The 27,766-nt window shown below is 38.0% G+C and overlaps 1 protein-coding gene across 1 annotated transcript in view; it reads left to right on the top strand.

Moving 5' to 3' along the window:
• Nucleotides 1–9,165: 9,165 nt before the first annotated feature.
• Nucleotides 9,166–27,766, top strand: part of GLCCI1 (glucocorticoid induced 1) — a 116,639-nt gene continuing 98,038 nt past the window's right edge. Inside the window, exon 1 of the mRNA XM_068549973.1 lies at nt 9,166–9,674. Coding sequence (XP_068406074.1) covers nt 9,227–9,674 — 448 coding nt within the window. The 5' untranslated portion in view covers nt 9,166–9,226. The remainder of the gene's footprint in view (nt 9,675–27,766) is intronic.

Below are 27,766 nucleotides of genomic sequence, written 5' to 3'. Positions count from 1 at the left end.
CTTGACATGTCATACAGACAAATGAATATCTGAATACAGATTTTGGAGGAAATGTCTAGGCTAAAGAGATTAATTTGGGAATTTGTTACCATTTTTAGTATTTAAAGCTATGGGAATGACTGATATTACCAAGAAGGTGAGTTCACAGAGAAGAAAGCAGAGAATAGAGCCCAGTTTTTAGAGGGCATTAGAGGAGGAAAAACCCCTGAAGGTCACTGAACAGCAGTGGTTAGAGAATTAGGAGACAGACCAGCCAATAGAAGAGATTTTGTTTTCAAGAAGTTGAGCCTGACCAACTGTGTTGAAAACTGTGGAAAGTTGGAGTAGGATGAGGTCCAAGGAACATCCATTGGGTTCAGCAATATGGAGGCTGTTGACAACATGGATTAGCAGTTTTCATTGGCGTGGTGGGGGTGGAAGTCAGATTCGAGTAGATTGAATAGGAAATCAGAGTTAACCTGTAGACATCTCTCTCAAGAAGTTTTGCTGTGAATGGATCAGAGAACTAGTATTACAGATGGAAAGGGATAGCATAAGAATCTTTGTTTTTTTCTAAATGTTAGGATGGAGCATGTTTATACATATTGGGGATAATCAAGAATTTGATGATGAACAAGAGGAAGGGAATAACTGAAGAAATGAAACCCCTAAGAAGAGGGGAAGGAATTTAAATCGTAAGTAGAGAAATGGCTTTTGATAGGAGAGGAAGAAAGAAAGGAGAGATGGGTCCAAATGCCAAAAGATTTGTAGATTTGATGGTAGGAATATACTGGAGTCGCATCAGGGTAGGCAGGTGTGGGGATGGTTTTAGAAGATTGAAGAAAAGGGATAAGACAGAAAATAGTCGTCATGGGAAAATAAACATACTCTCAGTTTCTCTCTCTCTCTCTCTCTCAGGTCATCTGTTCTCATTTTGATTTTCTGCAAGTCACTTCATTCGTTTCTTTCAGAAGGCAGGTTTCCTCCACTTTTCTGTTTCTGTGACAGAAGATGGCCACCCCATGCACAGGTTTCTGTGATCACCCAGTTCATGTCCTTAATAGAATAACATTGTATTTCTTAATTCCAAATTCCCAGGGGAGAAAACCTGACTCGTGCAGCTTTGGTCAGTTATCAAACTCAGGTCAAACCAACCATGGTTAGAAGAACAAGGTCAAATTGTACAAACATAGCTGTCAGGCCCAAACCCTCTGTGTGTTGGCGGAGGATTAGTTCTTAGAGAAGGGGACGTGAGCTCCCAGGTATCCCACAGACATCTGCCAAACATCCTCTGAGACACCAAGTTCTTTAATTAAGAAGTTCTTCCCTTCTGCCTTCTTTCCTAGTTTTGTTTTCTTTGGATTGTTTATTTGCTTACTTTTCCTCCTCCACTAATGTATAATTTCTCAAAATTTTGTCCTTGATCCTCTTTTTCTTTATTTCTATATTTTTCTCCCTCGCCAACTTCATTTGTGCCCATGGCTTCAACTATCATATGTACATGGATAACCCCCCAAACCATACCTATGCTCTTCTCAACTATCATTTAAAAACTGCTCTTAAAAACTCCAAACGATTTTTTTTCTCTTTTTTCCCCTTGTATCAAAATCAGATGATGAATGTTAACTAGTTACGGTAAACATTTCATAATATAGGTAAGTCAAGTCTTTACGCTGTACACCTTAAACTTATACAGTGCTATATGTCAATTATATCTCAATAAAACAAAGGAAAAAACTGTCTCCGCTTGAATATCCTCTGGTTCTCTTATTTATAGATGAGCTCATTATCTTCTCCCAAACCTACTCCTTCTCTTGGCTCCCTATTCCTGTTAAAGCCACCACTATCCTCTTAGGCATCCAAGCCTGAAGCTTCAGAGTTGTCTGACGTCCTACTTTCAAGGTCCATCAGCTAAGAAGGAGTATCACCTGCATCTTTTCCTCCCCTCCATGTCCCCTATCATTCTCCTAACTCTCACTGCCTAAACTCCCATGGACTATTCTCAAAGTCTACTAAATCATCTTCCAGTTTACAGTCTCCATCCAGGTTGTAAACTATTCTTGCATTAATATTCAAAAAGCCCAGCTCCATTCATGTTCTCCCCACCCGCTCAAGAATCTTCAACAGCTCCTCCCTGCAGACTCGATAAAGGGCAAGCCTTGCCTGGCAACCTCCATGACATGTCATCAACAGACCAAGACTTATCTTCCATTTAGCATCAGTCGAGGCAGACTGCTCCATCGTCTCCTAACACATCCTGTGTATCCCTAGTGACAAGATTTCCTCATATTCTTCTTTCCTGAAGCCTTTCCTCAGAAGTGATCTTTCCCTCCCATTGTTTCCATTGGCTTTATTTGCATCTCTCTTATGGAAGACCTGTGTTTAGACATGGTTTCTACCTTTATCTGTAGAAATTACCTTTTTCCCTCTGAGAGACTACAATTTACCAAAGTGTGAAAACAAGGATCCCTTACAGAGTATACAAGAGCGTCGCACTTTGAATGCATTTAATAAGTGACTTGATGAGGAGTTACTAAGGCCTGATGCTAGTATTATTGCTATTAAATCCTCATGTAGGCCTATTAAATATATTAATATGAATCTTTTCAATAGGATGCTTGGTAGGACACTGTGCTATAAAAAGTTTAAAATAATTTTAATAACTTCTCTAGTCAAGCGCTGCTGATGAGTTGATTGCACCTTAACAACAGTCACTCAACACACTTATGTGGTAAAAAGTAAAATTCAGTCACAGAGGAGGAAATTAATCGACACATTTTAATCACTCTAAACTCTCACTTAAAAAAAATAGTATTATGATAATCAAGCACAGTCTCTTCATAGGACCACTACTGCTCTCATGTACTGTTGACACCATGTTTGGAACTAAAACAAATGAAATGTCACAGCAAAGAGAGAATATTTGCAGTTTTCTGGTCCCCAAATCTTTATTTAGCCTCTGAATGTGTTGGCTTTGTACAATATAGTCTTTTAGTTAAATGATAAAACTCTACTTGTGTATCAGCTTAGGGGATGTGCCCCTGGCATCATAGCTGGCGATAGGAATTGCTGTGGAGATGAAAGCTGAAAAATTGGTGGTCCTCATCACTATTTTCTATCCAGGTAGGAATAATTGCATACTTACTCTTTTGATATTTATCAGTTAAAAAACAAGATACCCCCTCTTTCTCTTGCTTCTTCTGAACTTCTTTTAAAAACAAAGCATAGGGACTTCCCTGGTGGCGCAGTGGATAAGAATCTGCCTGTCAATGCAGGGGACACGGGTTCGATTCCTGGTCCAGGAAGATCCCACGTGCTGCGGAGCAACTAAGCCCGTGCAACACAACTACTGAGCCTGCGCTGTACAGCCTGTGTGCCACAACTACTGAGCCCACGCGCCGCAACTACTGAAGCCCACAGGCCTAGAGGCTGTGCTCCTCAACAAGAGAAGCCACCACAAGGAGAAGCCCGTGCACCGCAATGAGGAATAGCCCCTGCTCGCCACAGCTAGAGAAAGCCCGTGCACAGCAACAAAGACCCAGCGCAGCCAAAAATAAATAAAGTTAAATCTTTAAAAAAAAAAAAAAAAAAAAAAAAAAGCATAGGGAAAAGCTCCTTGACATTAGTCTTATCAAGGATTTTATTGTTATGACACCCAAAGCATCACAACAAAAGCAAAAATCAACAAGTGAAACTACATCAAACTAAAAAGCCTTCTGCACAGCAAAAGAAACAATCAACAAAAACGAAAAGACAACCCACAGAATGGGAGAAATATTTGCAAACAACATATTTGATAAGGGGTTCATATCCAAAATATATAAGCAACTCATGCAATAGCAAAAAACCCAAACAATCCAAATAAAAATGGGCAAAGGATCTGAATAGACATTTTTTCCAAAGAAGATATTCAAACGGTCAACAGGTATATGAAAAGGTGCTCAACAGCAGTAATCATCAGAGAAATACAAATTAAAACCTAAATGAGATACCACCTCACACTTGTTAGAATGGCTATTATCAAAAAGTTAAGCAATAATAAGTACTGGTGAGGATATAGAGACATGGGAACCCTTGTGCACTGTTGATGGGATTGTAAACTGGTGCAGCCACTATGTAGAACATTATGGAGGTTCCTCAAAAACTTAAAAATAGAACTACCATATGATCCAGCAATCCCACTTCTGGGTATATATCTGAAGGAAATGAAATCAATATCTCAAAGAGATATGTGCATTCCCATGTTCATTGCAGCACTATTTACAACAGCCAAGATATGAAAATAACCCCAAGTGTCCACTGATGGATGAATGGAAAAAAATTGTGGTATATATACACAATGGAATATTATTCAGCCATAAAAAGAATGAAATCCTGCCATTTGTGATGACATGGATGAACCTTGAGGGCATTATGATACGTGAAGTAAGTCAGATGGAGAAAGACAAACACTATATGATCTCACTTACATGTGGAATCTAAAAAAATCCAAACTCATATAAACAGAGAATAGGGGCAGGGGCTGGGGAGTGGGGGAAATGGGTGAGGGTGGTCAATGGTACAAACTTCAAGTTATAAGATGAATAAGTTCCGGGGACGTTATGTACAGCATGGTGACTATAGTTAACAGTACTATATCGTATATTTAAAAGCTACTAAGAGAATAGATTTTAAAAGTTCTCATCATAAAAAAGGTTTATAACGATGTGAGGTGATGGATGTGTTAAGTAACCTTATCGTGTTAATCATTTTGCACTAAATACCCATATCAAATCATTACATTACACACCTTAAACTTACACAATCTTTTATGTCAATTATATCTCAATAAAGCTGGGGGGGAAAGAAACAAGGTAAAATATTTATTATTTACACGAAATGTTCCTTTCTACTGAATTAAATATATATATTTTTCAGTTTCCTTACACAGGCCTTTTGAGAATTGCTCCTAACAGAGAGATAGAACTAACTACATATCAGCAGATGTCACTCTCTAAGTGATCCTCCTCAACTGTCCTTCTCTGTCAGTTTCAGTTGGTTATTTTTTTTTCCTGCAAATTTCAACTGCCTTTTCTCCATTACCAATTTCAGTTTCCATTTTCAACATCTGATGAGCCTCCAAGAGCCACTAGGACTAGTATTTTTTTTTTAAACATTTATTGGAGTATAATTGCTTTACAATGGTGTGTTAGTTTCTGCTTTATAACAAAGTGAATCAGTTATACATATACATATGTTCCCATATCTCTTCCCTCTTGTATCACCCTCCCTCCCACCCTCCCTATCCCACCCCTCTTAGGACTAGTATTTTTCACTTTGCCTGTATAAGGATCATAATACAAGATATGCTTTCCTTTTGAATGCTGGCCCCAGTGCGAATATCTGTATAGTTTACAAAAGCCACATGGAACATTTTTCTACTTCGTGGCTATGTCTTTGCAACAGTGATATACTTCTTATTATCAATTTTTTTTTTCTGATGAAAGGCACAGTTTAGTTCATGGGACAAGCACTGGTTAAAATTTGCTACTCTTTTCAACAACATTGAGCAAATATTGTCTACCAGGTACCAAGCACTATTGTGGAGATTCAGCAGTAATAAAACAGATAAAAATCTTGCCTTCATGGCTCTTTCATTCTACACGGACAGAACAAAAAATAATTAAAATATACAATAGGTGGGTGGTGTGTGCTCTGGGGAAAAAAAAAGTAAGAGAGTAGGGAACATCTAGGGGGTGCTTGCCATTTTAAAAAAGAGTTTTCAGAAAAGCTTTCATTGTGAAGGTGATGACATCTGAGTGAAGACCTGGAGGAAATGAGGGAGCAAGCCATGTGGGTAACTGGGGTAGGAACTGCTCAGGCAGAGGGAACACCTAGTGCAAAGGTGCACGTAGCCTGTCACAAGCAGTAAGGAGTTTTACTGTAAGCATCTGCCAGGGACAAAAATTCAGGCAAGGCTCTTTTTGTTGCTGCTATAAAGAATCCACCTACAAGAGAGTTTAATCAGCTTAAGATGAACATCAGTGCAGATCTGTTTAGTGTTCTCTCTCAGCCGTGACCTCATTTCTGATACTGACAGCCTGGACTGCCTCTTAGATTTGGTTGGGGCTTGGATGCATCCCCTGGCAAACCTGGATGAAACTAGAAGAGGGAGGTTTTGGTAGCTCTGTAGGCCCGTTAGTTATCTCATTCTCTCTTCACATGGGCCTAAATATTAATCAGATGTAGCCAATGATTCCAAGTTTTAATGTAACCTAAAGTATAGTCCATTACCATATATGAACCAAGAAGTAAGTGTAATAGTTCTACTTCAGATTAGCTAACGGTGGAATCTTGTTCCACAAACAGCCAAGACACGGGTTACTGAGAACAAAGGTATTTCCCATGCCACCAAATTGCGCTTTCAGTGTTGTCTTCTTCTAGGTAGGTCAACATAGTAAAGAGGTCATTACCAACATTAACATATATAGAATTTCCAGGGACTGTTACACTTATATTCAACAAATAGAGATAATCTGCAAGGGACCTAACCATCCCATAGCTAGCACAGTCGGGGAACAATGCTCTTCTCGCCCAGAGATCCACACTTCCTTCTAAGGGGGGTCCCAATTTACTGAGGGGTATGTTTTCCTAAAGCTTCTTTTCTTACCCTTGGAGCCCACTCCCAAACTCACTAAGAATAAAATACTGTTAAGAACTCAACAAATGGACATTTGAAAGCTGATACTGGGTTTAGTTTATTTTAGCTCACCTTTGATTTGTTTGGAGACTGAATTCCTTACACATAAAGATCAGTATTTATTTCATGAGAACAAAGGTTTAAGAGGCAACCAAGATATATTTAGTAAAGAGAAGGTGTGCGTCTCTGTGTGCGTCATTTAGATTTGTTTTGGTTGTCTGATTTAAGTTGGCGTTGGCAGTTTTGAACAAACACAGAAAGACTTTAACATATGGCTAGGTAGGTTGTTTTAGATCCAAATCAGGTATTGATCATTAGGACTGTGGCTTGGTATAAATTTAGAATTACTGTAATCTAAAGTGTTGGGGTCGTTACATACTTATATTTAGGAGTGGCCAGAGGTAACATTTCTATTATGAAACAATGCTGTAATCAAATCGACAACTTGGAAATTTACCAGCATTTTTAAAAACTTCACATATTTTAATCCGTCAATTTTTGTTCTTGATATTCTGAAAAAGTCATCAGAAAGAAGCCATTTATCATTCTTCTTCCCCATGAAGGAAGGCAATTTCCTAATGAATGAGGAAATCTTTCATTTTAGATGGAAAAAATAATACAATAGGTCAATTATACTAAATTTAAAAGAGTAAAGTTTTTACTACATTTATATTTAATATACGTTATTCTGGAAAGCAAATACATGTGAACACAATGGGGATAATAGTAGTATCGTACCTTGTGGATTATAGGAGGATTGAAGGAATTAACACATAAAACATTCTTAGAACAGTGGCTGACACATGAAGTGCTCAGTAAATGTTAGCTGTTATTCTACTATGTGATAAAGTGAGGAACTGTCACTAGTATTCATGGGTGCAATTCTTGCATTTTACAGAAAAAGTGGTTTTATCCACTTTTTACAGAACCTAGTATGCTTTCTGTTCTGAGGGCACAATGAAGCTGAGAGGGATGGCTCCTCGAAGTGAAACTGACCCCTGCATTTAGTGCCTGAAATCAGAGGAAGCTTGTCAGTGTGGGCAGACACCAAGAGTAGACCAATCTGATCTCCCACTTCTTTTTTATCTCATGGAAACGAATGGAGGGTGTCTGATGTGGACCCTTCAATCAATTGTTCCGGCTTAATGTTTAAAACCTTGGTTTACTGTGGGGTAAACTTCGGTTCCTGACAGTCATCCAAAATCTTAGTTTCTCTTCAGTTCCACTGCAGAATAAAAACTAAATTTACCCCAGTGGATTGTTACATCAAGTCTGGTATTATTTCTCCCAAGAGGCCATCTGCTTCTGGGAAAAGACAACAGGGTGTGCCCTCCATTACACCTCCATTTAACTGACGGTGCAATGATGTACAATTCCTTGCTGACCCCTGCAATTCAGAGTTATTGTCTTGGAACATAAGATTTGATGATCTCTTTTCACTCCATAGGATAACTGTAAAAGTATCCACCCAGTGTTCAATCCAACCCCCAGACATTGCTTCTGATGGCCTTCAATTCTTTTGATTAGTCTACTCACCACAAAAACTCAGATTACTAAAATTAGTGGGGAAGGGATGGATTCTTCTAAAACATCCCACCACCAGAACAGGTGTACTTGCAAAGTAAAGTTTGCCTGACGTATCCTCTGTGTCAAGTGGTACAAACGGCCCTGGAGGGTGGAGCCCTCACAACCTGCTTCCCTGGGCGTGCGCGTCTGTGGGTGTCGGGGTACGCGCAGGACACACACGGACCCACTCTCCCAGGGCAGCCCAATCACGGTCCCCCTCTCACCTCAAAGCCTGTCAACTCTCACGCCCCTCCTTGAACGCACAGCCCCTTTCTCCCTCTTCGCTCCTTCGTATCCCGCCTCCAAAGTAGGATGCCCACTCTCATTGGCAGTTGCTCCTCTCACTCCTACCCTGAAACCAATCACTCGCGTTCTGGTGGAGAACGACGGAGACAATGGGAATTCTCGTTGCGGCAGCTGCCGGCCCCGAGCGCCGGGAGGCGGTGCAGGGGGCGGGGTACGGGTTGGGGGGTTAGGTGCCTAATGGAGTGAAGAGAGGGCAGAGGAGGCGGCGGCGGCGGCGTTTGCGGTGGCGCGGCTACGCGTTCAGCCAGGCACCTCGAGGCCCTTTCCCCCTACCAGGTCCCCAGAAGCAGGGATCCCGGCCCTCCCTGCAGCTGCCGGGCTCTCCTGCGCGTGCAGCCCCGCGAATCTGCGTGATCCCGGCGGCTGCCCCTTTCCCCTGTCAGCGCGATGCCCGGGGCGGCGGCGGCGGCGGCTCCGGGCTCCTCGCGGCCCCGGCCGTAACCGCCACACCGAGCCCGGTCGGGCGGTTGGGGCCGTTGGACGTTTGTTTTCGCAGCCTTCCCCTCCCCCCCTCGCTGAGGCGGCGGGGGTGCGCGTTGCGAAGGGGGAGCCGAGAGACTCCTCCCCCTCCACGATACCCCCGCCCCTCCCCCTTACACACTCGCACGCACTATCGCGCCGGCTCCCACACGCTCGCGCGCCTCCCGCTCCGCGCCTCGGTGTTGGCCGGCATCGTCCAGGGCCCGCGGAGCCACCATGTCCACTGCCTCCTCCTCTTCCAGTTCCTCTCAGACTCCTCATCCCCCGCCGCAGAGGATGCGGCGCAGCGCCGCGGGTTCCCCGCCCGCCACCCCCGCCACCGGGAGCGGGAACGGTGCGGGCGGCGGCGGCGGCGTGAGCTGCGCCCCGGTTGCGGGAGCCGGCCGGCTGCTGCAGCCCATCCGCGCCACGGTGCCCTACCAGCTCCTGCGGGGCAGCCAACACAGTCCCACGCGCCCGCCCGCCGCCGCCGCCGCCTCGCTGGGCAGCCTCCCGGGGCCCGGCGCGGCCCGCGGCCCCAGCCCGCCCAGCCCGACGCCGCCGCCGACCGCGGCCCCGACCGAGCAGGCGCCACGGGCCAAGGGCCGCCCGAGACCTTCCCCAGAGAGCCACCGGAGGAGCAACTCACCTGAGCGACGGAGCCCCGGCTCGCCCGTGTGCAGAGGTAGCGAGCCCAACCCTTCCGTCCTCCCGGGCTGCGTCTCCCCGACGGTGCCCTCCGTGGAAACTTCAGCCTCTCCGGGCTTCTCTTTGCTAGTGCATTATCGAAGGTGTGAAAGTGGCTTTGGGAACCTCACCCCCCTGCGGTCGCTGCGGGGCTTGGATGAGCGAACTGCGGAGCAACTTTTATTTGACCCTCCTACCGCCCCTCAGCTTTTATCTTCCATCACTCGCCTGTATCGAAAGGTTTTTCAGTTTAAGAGCTGATTAGCTCACTCATGTGTTTGCTGTTTGTAGTGGGGGAAGGAGGAGCTGGGCGAAACACTTGAAAAAAACACGCACACAAACTCTCCGGCAGTAGATAAGGTGGTGGTTGTAATTTCTACAGCCTCTTTGTGCTTTCCTACAAAGTTCCTATAATGTGTCTGTGCCTACCGGGATAATTTTTTTTCTTTTTTGGGGGTGGGGAGGTGGAGGCACCAGTTATGATGTAAGGATATCCTGTTGGGTGTGTAGAGGGGACAGTTTTGGATGTGCAATTGAAGTGTATAGTGTTTGGTTTGGCTTTTTTTTTTTTTTTTTTTTGGGCTCCCTCTTTTCTCTACTTTATATAGTCATATGCATCAGGGCGGTACTGCACTGGAAACAGTTTATGCCCAACTCAAGACTTTCATGGTAAATTTCTAAGGACCTATTTGTGGAGTGTGCTCACTTTTTTCCTTCTATTTTTAAGTACACTTAACAGTTCAGTTGAGCTGTTAAAGGACCTCAAGTTTCGTTTTTCTTAGGTGTCAAAGGTAATGGTGAGCTGGTGGATGCTGTCGGCTTCCCTTAATGTTTTGTGTTTTGGTGTGGTTTGGTTTATGTTTAGGGACACGGTGAATGATCTAGTTTAGTCCTGGGGGAGAAAAGGAAGTTTAGCCAAAACAGGGATGTAAAGCTCATAAGGGAGGGAGGAGTAGCTCATGTTATTAGATAGCACGCTAGGGCTACAGATGCTGCTGCTGCATTGTGGAGAGAACGGATCATACCGAGGGGAAAAAATCTCTGCTTGGAAGGGAATCACTGTGGAGCCTGTGCAGTGTTTATGTGGTATGTGTAATTTTTTTAATGGAGTTTTCTTGCTGAAGGTCTTAGACTTGGAGAAAGTGATTGTGTTAAGATAGATTGCAGTTTTGGTGTTTTGTTTTAATATTTCTGAGCTGTAATTAGCATGTTGCTAAGGCCCTTGTTTTCAGACCACTTGATGGTGAGGCAGGGTAGGATGTAGTGCAGTGGTATGTGTACAGGAGCACCGAGAAATGCATCCTGTAATCAGTATGCACCAGAAGGAATTTGCTCCCCCACTCCTCCCCCAGGTCAAGCCAGCTGCAGAAACTGACGTCCTCCAGCAAATCCTGAATGAATGAATGAAAACAACGTGATCGCCCTAATAATGACCACAACTGAACACACATCTTTGGCTGTATTTTATAGAAAAGGCCACCATTTTCTAACAGATTAATGCCATATGCAACTCCTTTGCACATTTTCTAGAACTGTATGAAATGAGAGGTAACAGAATAAAAAGAAGGCAGCAGTTACATAAATTTTTGAGTGATTTAGTTTCAACAGTACATAGATTGAGTTTTGGGATTTTCTTTTAGGGACTAATGTAAGAGCCATAAAATAAGCACTGCAGAAAGACTGTGTTCAGAGGGTTTTGTGGGCATAGTGAGTAGTTTCAGCAATTGCTGCAACAATATATTGGTCATCTAGTACCTCCTCCCTTTTTGTTGATAAACACATCTTACAACAGATCGTAGTACAACTTGTTTTTCTGCATCCTTCAAAAGTCTTAATTGCTTAGGAATTACAAGGTCCATCATCAAGTAGTTTTAATGAAATTTGTGACCAGGCTTAAACTGTCCTCTTTGTTGTAGTATGTCACATCTGAGTTTAATGCAATTTTAACGCAATCATGATGAAAACGCTTCTCTGAGTCTGGTTGTTCAGGAGACAGATTTGCATCAGAGAGCTTGTATTGGGAATAGAAGAGGTCTTTCTGCTGTTTTTAACACCAGGTGGTTTTGTCAGTTTCTTACATTGAAATGATTTTGAATGTAGGCTCTTCTGCTCCCAGTTCCCTGATGATATTACCTTTCTGTTACTTCTCCACATCCCACCTTGCTCCTCTCTACCTAAGTTAAAACTATACAACTAATCTATTCTTTTTACTTATCTATTTAAAATTCATGCTATGAACAGCTGAACAATTTTTCAAACAATTATCTACTCAGTTTCTTTTGAATTCTGCAAGGTTCTGACTTCAGTGGATTGTAGCCTCCACAGGTCAAGGCTCCTGCCGCTGCTGCTGCTGCAGACACTGACATCACTATACTGCATGAATGAAAAACAACAACGTGCTCCATTTCTGGCTCTCCACCTCCTTCCTTTTCTGCACACTCCGTGTGTGTGTGTGTGTGTGTGTGTGTGTGTGTTTAAGATGGTATTACGCTGCATTTGAAACTACATTTAAAACTGTTAAATTAGGTAGGTGGTGGCTCAGGGATATGTGTTTAGTATAGAAGCATATTGCTTACAAAAAGCTTCAAGTGCTATGAGCATTTGGACTAGAGGTGACATAACAGCATTCAGTATTTTTTTTATCTGGACTGGTGGTTATGGAAGAAAATACAGAAGATGTAAACAATTTTCTTTGTAATTGCTTTACCAAGAAGAAGTTATGAGACAGTGTAATTTCTTAACATGTTAGATCATTATTGTCTCCCTCTGAAACATTCTTAATATGCACATTTATAGGGTTAAGTCTAGAATAATAAAGAAATGATACTCAGATTATTTCACAAAGCTGAGGAAAAGCTGAATTATGTAAATAGGCACAATTTTAATATGATATTTATAAAATCTAGCAAGAAGATGGTAATTTTCTTTATTTTTGTAGCACAGTTTTAGATAATTTCAATGGGTATCATAATAGAAGATACATAAATCTCCAAACACCTTGCTCTGTATAGAGAACATGGAGTTTTAAAAATTGAAATTATCTTGTTTATGCATATGATCATATTTTTGTTTGCATTTTTTAAATTTTCTTTTGTATTTTTAAAACTTCAAAGTTTGTTATTTATATTCATTTCTTCTGCCTTTAGCAAAATGTCACCCTCCCCCTTGTTTAGTTCTGAAGGGTCTTGAAGTGGTGAATGACAAGCTACTGAATGCATCCTCAGGCTCCCTGTGATGTGTTTTTAATAGATGTAAAATCATAAAGTATTATGCAAATAGTTATTTTTTTGTAATGGTAATACATAAGTCTACCTTTGAGACAAATAGAACAACCCAAATGAGAATATAGCAGGATGTTGTGTTAAAATTAATGATCTTTAAGCTAAAATCATGAGTAACAATGAAAATATAATAAAGTTGCTTCTGTCTGAAAACTTCATAAAGCAAAACCTATGAATTCAAAAACAGAACAAATACAATTTTATTGTGCAAGACAGTAAATAGCAATTGCAGGTCCTTTTGTGGTTTTTTGTAAGGATTGAGCACTGAGATGAATTATAAATTCTAAAAGATATAAAAACAGTTGCGTTAGAGCACTCGATGTAGAATACCGCTTATTTTTAAGTGTACCTAACCTAATAACAAAAACATGGAAGAGCTTGTAATTTATATAGTTCCTGCTATGGAGAATAGCATGTGTTGATTCCTGATTTAACATGCCTAATATCATTAACTCTAGAGTGAAATTTGATAAGAATTTTTCATGAGTACCTTGAGAGCCTTATTGTTTTATACATTAAGATGTTATGATTATATTTTAAAAGAAAATACAAAGCCAGCTAGCATATAATGCTGAATGACTGCCTGCAGTGTGTGTGCATGTATGTGTGTGTGTGTCTGTTTTGATCAATTAATTTGCTTTCAGTTTTTTATTTTTCATTAAATTTTCCCTCGAGTCCTTTTTACTGCTATGCTCAGTTTGTGGACTTCCAACATTTTAAATTACTTTTTTTCTCTCTCTTTTTAAAGATACTCAGACATTCTCTTATAAAGTTACTTCTCAGGCCGATATTGTTGAAAATTAAGGTCCTCCTCTTGTCCCCCCACTTTTAAAAATAGTTTTCCTTGAGTGCTTAGAGTTAACTTGTTTCAAAGCTTTCTTATACTAGACTGAAAACAGTTAAAGCTTTGACTGTTTTTCCTAAAGAGACAGGTTTCAGATACTGATTTTTGGGAAAGGTTTTCAGCCTTTGAGAACTACACTGAGTATCAGCAGCGTTCATTAACTAAATTTTCCCATTAATTATGGTACGTAAAATTTCTACATCAGTGGGTCAATAGCAAAATAGATAAGTGAATTTATAGAAGTTTTTTTATTCTTAAACTGTTTTATGTTCAAAGATTATATTCCTTTCAAATAACTATTATTCTAAGCATATTGAATATTGTATACCTAGGGTGTATAAAAGCACCTTGGTCAGTTTAACTGTATGTAAAGTCGTGTATATATATTGAGCTAAAAATTCTTTCATGATTTACAGTACTTTTTACAGAAGGACATTTCATTCACTGCAATGTATGTTGCTTCAAGGATTTAATGCAAATTAGGATTTATACATTGGGGAAGTGTTGAAGGGTAATGGTATCCTTGTGATTTTTATTTGTGATAATGTGGACTAAATGTGAATAAGAAAACAAAGGAGTAATTGGGCTCCATGGCAATGAATAACAATGGAAATAAACGGCAGTGTTCAACAAATGGCGAGTAGGAGAGGATTTTTCTTAAGTCTGAAATTTAAAACATTGCTAAAAGCCTGTTTTATCAAAGCTTCCACATACAGCTAATAATCTGCCAAGAAGTATATACTAATGACTTTGTTATTCTTAATTTTAGTTTAGTCTTTTCTCCAGAGTTTAAATCCCCAGACACCACCACGCTAGGCTTTTTCACAGCACCTGTCCTGGGTCTGTGCCTGGCACTGTTGTCTTTTGTCTTCAATATATAATTTTGTTCTCTCATTAAATGTCAAAGAAACCAAATCACTGATGCTGTTTCTGTCCTATATTCTATTTATTTTAACAAGAGGTTGAGCTTATCTGATGATGGTCTCTAACTGGGTTTGCCAAAGGTCAGTGGAGGAAAGAGAGAACACTACTCACCTATTGATGTGAAAAACCTGAGTGAGAAGCTGATGGAAGAGCCAGAAGCCAATCTCTTTCCCTTTCTACCTCTCATCTGAACCCCTAGAACTGACCATGACTCCACGGATCATCCAGTTGATTCTAGAAAGATAATACTTGTGCTTATTCTGCAAAACAAATTATAATGGATTTATAGTAATTCTAAAGAAAACAGGATTATACTTAATTATGAACAAATTGTGGAAAAATACTTTCCTAGTATTTCATTTTTGTAGGAACAAACATGGCAGATACCTTTAAGCAGTGTTGTTTACCTCAGGTGAATGTTATTGTGGCAGCTTGCAGGACGAGGCAAGTTCATGAATACCTGAATAACCTCCCCAATATTATGTTGTATCTCTAATTGTTGTAGGTACAAAGGAAGAAAACATGTGAGTGCTTTACTCTATATAAGGCAATATATACTTTCATTCATCAAGAAAGTGGATTTCAAATCATATCTTCCGATTCCAGATACAGCGTTCATTCCACAGGATTATCCTATTTCTCCTAATTAAAAAGAGACTGATATTGGTCATCAGCTGTGATTTCTGAGCTATAAGAATTACTGAAGAATAGGTTTTCTATTGGTTCCACAGCACTATTACACTGTGCTGGGGTATGCTTTGACATTTTCAGAATGTCTAAAAATGTGTCAGAGAGAGAGAGGGAGAGAGACAGAGAGGAGGGTATGAGCAACAGTGTGTGTGAGAGAAATCCTGGTTCCTGAGGGGTCAAGGATATGGACTTGGTTGTATCTGGCCCTGTGTACTTCTAGAATCTGTGCTGTTCTTGAGTCATATTATAGTGAGAAGTATGTTTCTCCATGATTATTAAAAGTTAGTTATACATGGTGGTAAACTGGTAAATGCTTCAGGAATTACTAAGCAGAGATTCTGGTCTCAAGTGATTGTCCTGGCAACTGGTACTAGGTTAATTTAGCCCCACCAAGAGCTAATAGTTATCACTGCAGTTTGTGGGTTTGAACTCTGTATATTTATAACTTAATGAAATGCAACTATGGTGCACCTTAATAATGGCTCACCAAAAATAAGGATGAGTTAAAGAAACTAGTGAGATCCATTATTGTGTGGGAAGGTTGATGTCCAAAATTGTCTTCCAAGTTATTAGAATTCAGAAATCCATTAAACTTTTGGATGTTTCATAACAAGAAGGCAAAAACTGCTAAAACTTGCTGCCTAGTGTCTAAAGATAAAATACCTATCAACTACTGACAGTAATATCCCCTTATTTAGCCAGTATGGCCACAGGGTGAACTTCAGTTAGTAGTCCCTATAGCTAATTTTAACTTTTATATTACTAAAATATCAATTATTTAGTGAAACATTTTCTAAAATTATTATACAGTTGTTTTCTTGAGCAGAACAAACAAGACATGAATGAACTCTTTGTGGCTTAATTAGCTTTGTTAATACCTATGATATACCTAATAAAATGATTGCTGTTGATACTATTGAATATAGGATTGAATGAGCACTGACTGACAACTAGAGTTGCCCTATAACTGATTCTATAAATTTGCTTTGGGGATTGTCTTATTTCTGGTAAAGGTGGAATGAAGCAGTGTGTGGCTACATTTATTCCTTAATGGAATAACCTGGTTTTTTTCTCTAGAATTAATTATCAAGTTAAAGACCAAAGAAATGATTTTCCAAATGGTTCCATAAAAGAGGCTTAGAAACAGAAAGGTATACTGAAAAATATTAGATTTGGAGTCAAGAGACTTGGGTTATATTTCCACTTCTAACATTTGACTTATAGTAAGTTCTTAACTCTTTGCATCTTATTTTCTCTATCTTTAAAATGATATAGGTGGGCTTTTTAAGAGTTTGGTTGGGTAGGGAAAAGATTCCGCTATGGAAAGGAAAAGTACGTTTATTAAAGGAAAAGTAAGTTTATTATTTACTGAGGTATAACAAATAAAAGTTCTGTATATTTTAAGGTATACAGTGTGATGATTTGGTACACATTTACAATGTGAGATGATTACCACAATCAAGATAATTAACATATCCATCACCTCACATAGATGCCTTTTTTTTTTTTGATGTGTGACGAGAACACTTAAGATCTATTCTTAGCAAATTCCAAGTATACAATACAGTATTATCGACTGTAGTCACCATCTGTACATTAGATTCCCAGAACTTACTCATAACTGAAAGTTTGTACCCTTTGACCTCCCCACTTTTCCCACTTGCCAGTCCCTGGCAACCATCATTCTACTCTCTGCTTCTATGAATTAGACTTTTTTAGATTATGCACATAAGTGAGATCACATTTGTTTTTGTTTTTCCATGTGTATTTGTTTTCCTGTCTGGCTTATTTCACTCAGCAAAATGTTCTCCCGGTTCATCTATGTTGTTGTGAATGGCAGGATTTCCTTCTTTAAAAGACTGTATAATATTCCATTTTATATGTATACCACATTTTCTTTATCCATTCCTCCGTGAGTGGACACATAGGTTCTCCACATCTTAGCTATCGTGGATAATGCTGCAAAGAACATGGGAGGGCAGATATCTTTTCAAGATACTGATTTTACTTCCTGTGGGTATATACTCAGAAGTGAGATTGCTGGATCATATGATAGGTCTATTTTTAAGTTTTTGAGGAACCTCCATACTGTTTTCCATTCCCACCAATTTATATTCCCACCAGTGTTATACAAGGGTTCTCTTTTCTCCACATCCTCACCAACACTTCTTATTTTCTTGTCTTTTTGACAATAGCCATTCTAACAAGTGTGAGGTGGTATCTCATTGTGGTTTCAATTTGCATTTCACTGGTGATTAGTGATGTTGAGCACTTTTTCGTGTACCCTCATTAGCCATTTATATGTCATCTTTGGAAAATGTCTATTCAGATCCTTTGCCTATTTCTTAATAAGGTTATGTGTGTTTTTTGCTATTGAGTTATATGAATTCCATATATATTTTGGACATAGCAAATGTATATATCCAAAACACCATACGCTTATCAGATGTATGGTTTGCAGATATTTTCTCCCATTCCATAACTTGCCTTTTTATTTTGTTGATTGTTTCCTTTACTGTGCAGAAGCTTTTTAGTTGCTTGTTTATTTTTGCTTTTGTTGCTTGTGCTTTTGGTATCATATCCAAAATATCATTGCCAAGACTGATGTCAAGGAGCTTTTTCCCTATGTTTTCTTCTAGGAGTTTTATAGTTCCAGGTCTTAAATTTAAGTCTTTAATCCATTTCAAGTTAACTTTGTGCATGATGTAAGATAAGGGTCCAGTTTCATTCTTTTGCATGTGGATATCCAGTTTTCCCAGCACCATGTATAGAAGAGACTGTCCTTTTCCCATTGTATATTCTTGGCACCCTTGTCAAAGATTAGTTGACCATATATGCGTGGATTTATTTCTGGGTCCTCTGTTCCATTGGTCTATGTGTCTGTTTCTATTGCCAGTACCATATTGTTTCTATAGCATTGTGTAGACTAGATGATTCTTAGTAAAATTAGTTATTTACTGAGCTTTTATGTCAGCAACTAGTCTTCACCGGAACTCAATATAGAACACTTTTATAATTTCTCTTTCTCTCTTGAGAAGTTAAGTAATCTGCCCAAGATCAGGCGGCATGCACGGAAGGCCCAAAGGGCCATGTAACTCTCTAAGTCCCGACTTCAGGTCAGGTGAAAGTTGCTTTTGGAACCCAATTAATTATGGGGCAGGAAAGCATGCACAATGGGTTATCCCATTGCTTATACAGTTAAGTCACAGAAAGGCCAAAAATAGCTTTGGTGGGCTGTGAAGAGAAAGCTAAATGGAACTAAACTCTAGGGTCCATAGAACTTAAAATAGCTGCAAGTATTCCCAGTGATTCAGGCCTCAGATATGTATATAAATATGTCATAGCACTTCAAAACCTTATTATGTCATTAGTAAGCCTTCCCCATGGTCCTTAAAGTACGTACCACTTTGTTAAGACAGAATTTAGATTTAATTTTTAAAATTGCCTTTCACATGAAATCTTAAAATCTGGGTAGAATGAGTCTTTTGCATTTTCCTATTTGATAACGTAAGCTTTACATTTATAATAAAGCATCATAAGGCTCCATTCAGCCATAACATTGTGATTCATAACTTTTACCATTCTTTGATAATTTAGCAGCATTCAAAATAGTATCTTTTTATATTTCACTCTCATGGCAAAGCAGCAAGGTGCATTATCTTCTCAATTTATGCCTCCTTGGGCTCTTTTCCATTTTCTAGGTTTGTTGATGTGATGTATAATAGAAAAGATATTTCAATCTCCATTTTAACAATTTCTTTCAGGATGTTGTGGCGTTTTTCAGTGTCACTTGTGCTTACTCTAAGCCCTCTTTGATAGTCAGTGTGGAACATGAATCCTTTCATAAGTAACATTAGAAATGGTATTTTTATTGTTATCGTTATGATACTGAAAGTGTTATATAGAGTCTATGTGATGAAGTTTCTCATGACTTTTCTTGTGTAATTACTTTACTAGTTAAATACATCAGTTTATAAGTTGGATTAATGAAGTAATATTTGTATCTTAGAAGATAACAAAAACTAGTAGAGCTCAGTTGCTCAGTTACCTTAAAGAACTTTGCTATACTTATGTAAACCTGTGAAATGATCTTCCCACGAATGTGTAAAAGGGATCATAGTAAAATACAGACTTGTTTATATATTAGCTGGTAGTCTATAAACAAATTATGATATTTTTGAGTGTTCTGTGACAGTGTCATTTTCTTTCTTCCAAAGTGTTTTGGAGGTACTCTGGTGCATCTCCCTGAAAAGAATCAACTGTCCTTTTCCTGCTTAAAGTCAGGTTATTGCATTTAAGTGTCTAATACTTACTAAACAGGGATTAGCAAACATTGCTAAATGCAGTTTCATTAGCATTGTAAATTAGGGAGTTAGACTGTGCTCAGAAATCAGGTTTTGGAAAAAAGCTACAGTATTCTGCAATATTTTGATCAGATAGCTTTAAAAAACTTATTTTAAAATTCTGTTCTTTCTTTGCATATTTAAGTGACCTGTTATTGAAAAATACCTGGTCAGTTGATTGCATTTGCCCACTCTTTGTCTTTTTGGTTAACACATGGCCAAAGATGAGTGTAGCTTTAATGTAATTTCAGTGATAACTGTTCATTCAAGAAATTTTTGTTTTCAGGTATTGTAGTTGTTGGCAGTATGTTGATGAGTAAAACTAATGCATTTTCTCCCTGTTTTACACAATAAATATTTATTGAGTCCCCGCTATGTCTGAGGAGTTCTGTTTAACCCTCACAGAATACGTATTCTAGGTGCAACTGGGGTGCTCACATTCATTTTTCTCAACAAGGTCAAGTCATTTATAATCTGCCAAGAATTTGACCCACTATCTTCTCTGAGGTTTGGACTTCATATGGTAATTATTATGTTCTATGCTTATCTTTCAAGATTAGGTTGCACTTCTTGGTATTCTTTTTTGAATACCAAATACTTGTTTATATGTGTTTTTCCCTTATTAGATGAAGCTTAGGAGAGCATTATCTTGTGGCTTCTATATTATATCTAGGTCTAAGCTATATTGCTGCCTGGACATATTATAATATTCTGCTAAAGTTTGGCCTAGCATGGTGGGATTAACATGGAATCAGCTTCTGAAGCTGTTATATTTGGAGAAATTCAAAAAACCATCATGCCAAAAATTTGTTGGGCATTTTCAATTAAAAATCTAAATGTTTTTAGATCTGTCATAAAGATCATGATTATACTAAGCAAACAATGAGAATATAAATTACATATTAATTTGTTCTTTATTGCAATGTAAAAATTTTAAAGTGTAGAGCAGATTTTGGGGTGGTTGTTTGCTTTAGAGAATATCTAATTTACGTGCAAGTAAAATTATTCAATTTAGCAAAGTGTTATTTACACACACTTTTTAGGAAGTCAGTTACACAAGATTGAGGTTCATCCGAGGTTGTAAAAATATATTACAGAATAGTGTAATTTCTCATTGCTACATAAAATGTTCTACTGACATTTAGCAGGATTAACTAATATCCTAAGAAGTTGTCATAAATGAACATGAATAGATCTTTTCCATTTCCTTTCTAGTCTGAGTTTTAAAATTCTAAGAAATTTTGTATTCAGTTAACCCCTAAAAGGGAAAGAATTCATATGTACTAATGATTTTATTTCTCACATTTCTCTGTGGAAAGGTATGCTTTTAAATTAGATAAATATTCCAAATTTTTTTCTGGATTATTTTGTCCTTATAAAAAAAAAGTTATTACTTGAATTATAATTTCCTACCAAACTGTTCCTAACCAGCTTAATGGAGGAAATATTTCTTCCTTCATGAAAAACTTTCACCAAACCTTCTACTGTTACCAGTGTCAGGAGGACAAGGCAATAAGTAAGCATAATTAGACTAGAAATATGATTAGTACTGTGGATTATGATTTTATTTATAATTGTATAATCCTACAGTCTGATCTTAACTTAAAGTTTCTGTATATACTTAAGGACAAAGAAATTAATTGGTCACCCATATACACACTACTGTATATAAAATAGATGACTAATAAAGACCTACTGTATAGCACAGGGAACTCTACTCAGTACTCTGTAATGGCCTATATGGGAAAAGAATCTAAAAAAGAGTAGATATATGTATATATATAACAGATTCACTTTGCTGTACACCTGAAACTAACACAACATTGTAAATAAACTCTACCCCAATAAAAATTTAAAAGTAAATAAATAAGTATACATTCACAGGAAATTGCAAAGACAATACAGAGAGCTCCCACGTATCCTTCACCCACTTTTCCTTTAAACGGTTATATTTTACAAAATTATAGTATGACATCAAACCAGGATTTTTATATTGGTGTGTGTGACTGTGTGTGTGTGTGTGTGTGTGTGTCATTTTATCACGTGTAGATCTGTGTAACCACCAGTATAATCAAGATACAGACCTGTTCTATCACAGATGTCAGACGCCACTCAGATCTCCCTCGTGCTGCCTGTTGTAGTCACACCACTCCCTCCCCCTACCACCCTGACCCCTGGCAATCACTGATCTGTTCTCCATCTCTATAATTTTGTTGAGAATGTTCAATAAAAGGAATCATACACTATGTGACCTTTTGAGCTTGGCTCTTTTTCACTCAACATAATGCCCTTGAGATCTATCACAGTTGTTCAGAGTATCAATAGTCTGTTACCCTTTATTGCTGAGCAATATTGCACAGTATGGATGTACCACAGTTTCCTTACCCATCACTTATTGGAGGACATTTTGGTTAAGGTTGGGTCTGTTACAAATAAAAATGTTAAAAAAATTTGTGTACAGATTAAAAAAAAATTAATTGGTCACCTAATTTGATTATACCTAAGGGCTACACAATATCTGTGTGTGTGTGTGTGTGTGTATGTGTGTGTGTGTGGTGTGTATGTATGTGTATAAAAGAGAGAATGCTGTAAGGTTTGCATTCCTTTCTCAGCAATCACTGGATAATCACTGGCTCCTGATACTTTCTCCATATAGAGTAGAAATTCATGGTCATCTTTTCATAATGCTATAAGTAATTTTAATATACTAAGTGGCAGTGACTTAGGGACTTTACTTATCTCATGTAAGATAAAACCAATGGACAACTAACTAGATGAGAATTCTGAACATCTTCCTTGTGGTTATGGGGAAATTTGCTATTTATAATACAATTATATTTCCTTCGGGAGGCATGTCTTCAATGCTGAACTCTTTGAAGTATTTACTTAAGGATTATTTGGTAAAAAGTTGTTGGATGGGTTTGGAGAAACAAATTAATCAGTTTACATATAAATTCCCTTTTCTGAATCATCTAACATAATTTAGAATGACAATCCAGTTATCTACAGTTTAATTTTCTTAGTAAGTGTATGATCATTTTCTCTGCTGGAGTTGGCTTTGTGATTTTTGAGCAGAATATTATGTTGGTATTTAAATTCAAAGTTGAAAGAAGTGTTGAAAGCTGTCGTTACTGCATTTCTACTGACTGGAGTGGGTATTCTTATAGGTGGTAACTGTATATAGCAAATTAAAACAGACATGATGCTTACATCCTGCAAGTCTACATATCCAAATATTTTAAAATATCATTATAATTGTCTTTGGATGTTTTGCTCATGCTCTTTACCTTCTTGCTGATCTTGTTACCATCTGTATAAAAAGTTTTAATTTAAAGTATATTCCACCGATGTTTCACGTAGAATATATCATACTCCCTTAGGTAACATGCTTTGAAAAAGTGGCCTAGTGTATTTTTCTATGCTACTAACAGAAAATCAATAATTTATTAATAAGACTTTCAGACCCAGAGCATCATTGGGTTGGGTTCTTAACTTCCTTGCAGCATAATTATTAACTTTTCCTCCTCCCTCATTTCTCTCATCCTACTGATCACTGTATCTTACCCCATCTCCTTAGAATTATGTCCTGAATCTGGTAGCTTCTTTCCATCCCCTCACGGCTCCGTTATTACTTATTGCTTGATTTGTTAGAACTGCTGCCTCTTAAGTGGTTCCCCCACCATTAGTCTCCCCTCTCTAATTTACCCATTGCACAGTCTTTTTTTATAAACATAGTCTTTCTTTAAAAAAAATAAAAAATTCTGAAGTTCACAATCCTTTGCTTGACATAAAAGACTCATCTCAGCATCCTCGATTGTGTACCTCAAGTTCTTTGTAAACTGAACTCACTTTGTATTGAAAATGCTATTATCTTTCAATAGCTCCATACTTGTTCCTTGTCAGGCAAGGACTCCGTGTCAGTGTAAGGTAATCTACTGATTACTGTAAATTAGATTAAGTTAGATCATTCTATTTATGGTGACAATTGTAATAATTTAGCAAGACTTACTCTAAAATTTGGCTCAAACCATCTCCAAGGTAATTCAGACAAAGGGAGTTAAGCCCTTCTATAGTAGAGACTCTTAAGTATTCACCAAACCCTGTTTTGCCTCCCTCTTGGCCCACATCAAGACTCTTTTTCCTACCCCTCCTTACAATTACATAAGGCTTTGTGATATACAACATTTTCATCTGTGTTCAATAAAAAAGCACTAGTTTGATCCTCGTCATTCATTCTCTTCCCTCATCTGCCAGCTGGAAGCAGAGAATCTAGCAGAGGACTCCAACCAAGGCCCTGGGGGAATGGTGGAGCCATAAGATGAAGGAAGTCTGAATCCCTGAATGATCATATAGAAGGCCATCTGTCAGCCAGGAAGATACACCTTGTGTTTTTATTGTGATAAGCCACGAATTTTAAAAGATTGTAGCTGTTAGCATTAGCAACTTTACTGCACCTCACAGTTTAAAGAAAGGTGGTCTACCAGCTGCTACTACTGGAGCCAGTTTGAAAATTCACCTTGGGAGTCTCACTCTTACCTCGTGTGATCCATCACATAGGCAAGTGTGGTTCATTGTTATCCGTGCTTCTGTCAGTATGCAAGAGATACTTCATCAAGTTCGATTGTGTGATCTTGGTGGAATGTACTTAGTTTTATATAATTTGCTATTTCATTAACTGAAGATGCTATAACTACTCTTTGATTAATAATTTAAGAGACTATTTTCAAAAAAATTTGGAGACGTTATAAGAATTGATAGCCATGTGGAAATAAATCCATTGTCTCCCAGAGTGCCTGGCAGGACACGAAGTTTAGTGGTCTTATTAAGTGGTCTTGTTATTTTATATAAATATGTTATTTTTCTTGGATATGCACTATGAAGAGTTATTTATTATATGAACCTATCTTAATGAGCTGTTTGTGAAATACCTAAGCATGGAAATCATAGCCTTTTATGTAAATGTGGAAAATGGGATGATAGAGATCTGAATTCAAGTTATTTTTGTCACTGTCTTGCACTTTGTTCACAATGATTTTAGATGAGCCTCACATACAGAATATTAAAAGGAAACGTGGAGCCATTCTATTTGAGGCTCTTCCAGAAAGCCTCCTTTGCTAATGAGTTCCATAATATATGCCAGGTGATTTCTAGTTTTTGAGTATTAATTTATTTAAAAGTAAGGAAAGGATGGATAACTGATATCCACAGGTTCAACAAAACTTGAGTAGTTGTGCTAGGTGTTAGAGAAACAAACAGAAAAAGACAAGAGCTTTACTTTTAGGAAGGAGCCTACCCTCTGGTAGATAAGTTTTACATTTATCATTTAAGTATAAACAAAATAGTGAATCATATTAGGTTTCACTTTCTTATTTCATTCTTAAATGAAAGTAAAATAGCTAAAATATGGGGCGGGGGAAGAGACAGATAAATGAGTGATTTGACATATCCATGAAAAAGAAGTTAACTGTATTATTCATAATGTTTGAATATATATTGTTCGTACTTGTCCTGTCTCAAACACTACATAGAAAGGATTTTAAAAATTCTGGTCAGATGTGAAGAAGGAAAGAATGGAGAAAAAAGGCAGACAAAAATCCAGTTGACCCATCTCTTTTCTATAGTGTGGTTTTGTTTTCTTCCCATGTTGAGATGAGTCTTTTTAGTACATCTGGAAGTGTTGTTCAGGTTTTTATTACAAATGCCCTAGCTATTGTAGGTATTGTTAATGATTCAAGCTATATCCAAAAGCGTAGTCTGATATTTGTTCACTCATTTCTTGGGCTCTTGGATTGAACAATGTTCTTTCATTATTTAAGGGAAAAAATTAACTTAGATGCTAATAACAAACTCTGGAACTTTGTGGCTTCAGTCCGTTTGTAGCTCCTGGGCAGTGTCATTTTGATTGAAGTACAGTTCAATCAGTAATATCAATAGACTATTTTTGGCTAAGATTATAATGGCCAGTTCTATGCCTGTTCTGGAGGAATAAAATACGATGCTCTTCTAAAATATTTTATGACACTTTTCCCCTACACTTAGTCATGCCACTAGTAGTTTTATTTTATTTTTTCTGAAGTTGATCCCAGTCCTTGGCAGTGTTTCCTGGCAACCTTTTATGCACAATATTTGTAGAATTGTTGAGGTGGAAGGTGTCCTGTGTGTGCTAACACGGAACTGGTTTTTACCATGTTCTATTTTACTCCATGGCCTCTACAAAGGTATCATTTGTATACGACCTTTTCCTTCAGGATGTTTCCTGCAGCTTTGGGCCATATCCAGCTTTAATGAAGCATCCAATTTTGGATAAATTACTGCTTCACAGCTACATATTTGATTCTTTGATGTCAATATTTATGAAAGTAAATGCTAGAATAAACATCTGTGTTTCCTTATTTCTGAAGCCTTCATTCTGTTGAGCCTATTGATTTTGGGTTTATTCTACAGAAGCGTAGTTATATATTTCCCAGTCAACAACATATTCACCATTGCTGGATTTGGGGACACAATGTGGGGGAAAATACAGCTAGTCGGCTAGATTTAATTAACTAGCTTCTTTTGCATGAAGCAAATCCGTGGTATCCAGATGTATTTTCAGTTCAGAGTTCTGTTTATCATTTGCCTACCATCAGTAAATAAGCCTGACTAGCAGTCATATCTTATTGAGGTTCAGCAGTTACTCTTTTCCTAAGCCTTTCTCCTTAATCTTTTCTACTTAACCATGGAGTTAACTGTTTACCCTATTATTATGCTATTATGAGCTAATCTGTAGGTTTTATTACCTAAACAAAATGTTTATAACTTAGACTTAAATGCTTGAATCTTATTTTCATTATAAATTGTATGTTGTTAAAATGTATTTGGATTTAGAATTCTACAAATTTTCAGTATAGATTTAAGAAGAGATATTTACTTGTCTAGGAGACTGTTGTGCTTTCTCTGCCATATTAAGTCATTATTCTTTATTCAAATAAGAGATGAGAAAGCTGATAATTTTCAGATTCTTTTTCAGGATCAGAGGAACTATAGTCATCATACATATTTCATCATAAAGATCTTGTATTACATGGTAAAATTTGGTTGTCCTTTTGTAATAGTGGTAAGACCCTGATTCCATAATGTTAATAGTCAATCAGTTCTTTCTTGGTCTTGAAAATTATTTTAGGACTTTTTGTTCTTTATTGACCTGTCCCATAGATACTGGGATGATGTGGACAGAAGCTGCTTACTTTTGTTCCTTCAAAAAGCAGATCCTTATAGATTTAGCTTCTTGCAAGGTGAAGGTACTCTTCAAGGCTTCTTTCCATCTTGTTTTTTTCCAAATGACTCTCTCTTCAAGCCCCTCAGCCCATTATTCTACCTTTTCCCATGGTAAACTCCACCTTTCCCGTTCCTTGATCCCGTTCCTTGATCCATTCCTGGATTCCAATTCCCGTTCCCGTTCCTTGATCCATTCCTGGTTCTTGCTGCAGGCTTCTGTAGGATTGACTTTCAAACTTTACTCTGTAATTGCCAGCTCTAGAGAAAGGGGATGGGCAAAAATTCTGTTAATGGAGTGACTATGGATGCCCCATTTCAATTAGTTTCTTCACTAGGTTGGGCAGGAGCTAATTTCTCTACTAGGTTACCTAGGAAGAAAGTATACCTCTCTAAGACTAACATTAATTTTTCTCAGAGTCAACACAATAAAATATTGGAGGAATATTAAAATGTTTAAAAATATATGTATATATATATCTGGTTCTATAAGAAATTTAATAACTACATTTGGTTATCAGATATTCTGGAAATTCTTAGTCTTACAGATGTGCTGAGAGAATAACTATATGAATTTCCAATCCTTCTCTGGTCATTTCTTTCATGTAATGATGGAAGACTTACCTTAGAGATATTGAGCATTCTGCTACTCTCTTCCCCTTTGAAAGTTACTACCTGAATGGCTCACACATTCCAGGAGCCCTTGTGTTAATTCCTTTCCAAGCTGTTGGTTGTTTGAAGCTTATTCTCTGGT

The sequence above is a fragment of the Eschrichtius robustus genome, chromosome 8 (assembly GCF_028021215.1).
Source record: "Eschrichtius robustus isolate mEscRob2 chromosome 8, mEscRob2.pri, whole genome shotgun sequence".
Lineage (NCBI taxonomy): Eukaryota > Metazoa > Chordata > Mammalia > Artiodactyla > Eschrichtiidae > Eschrichtius > Eschrichtius robustus.
This window is presented reverse-complemented; position numbering and strand designations above follow the sequence as displayed.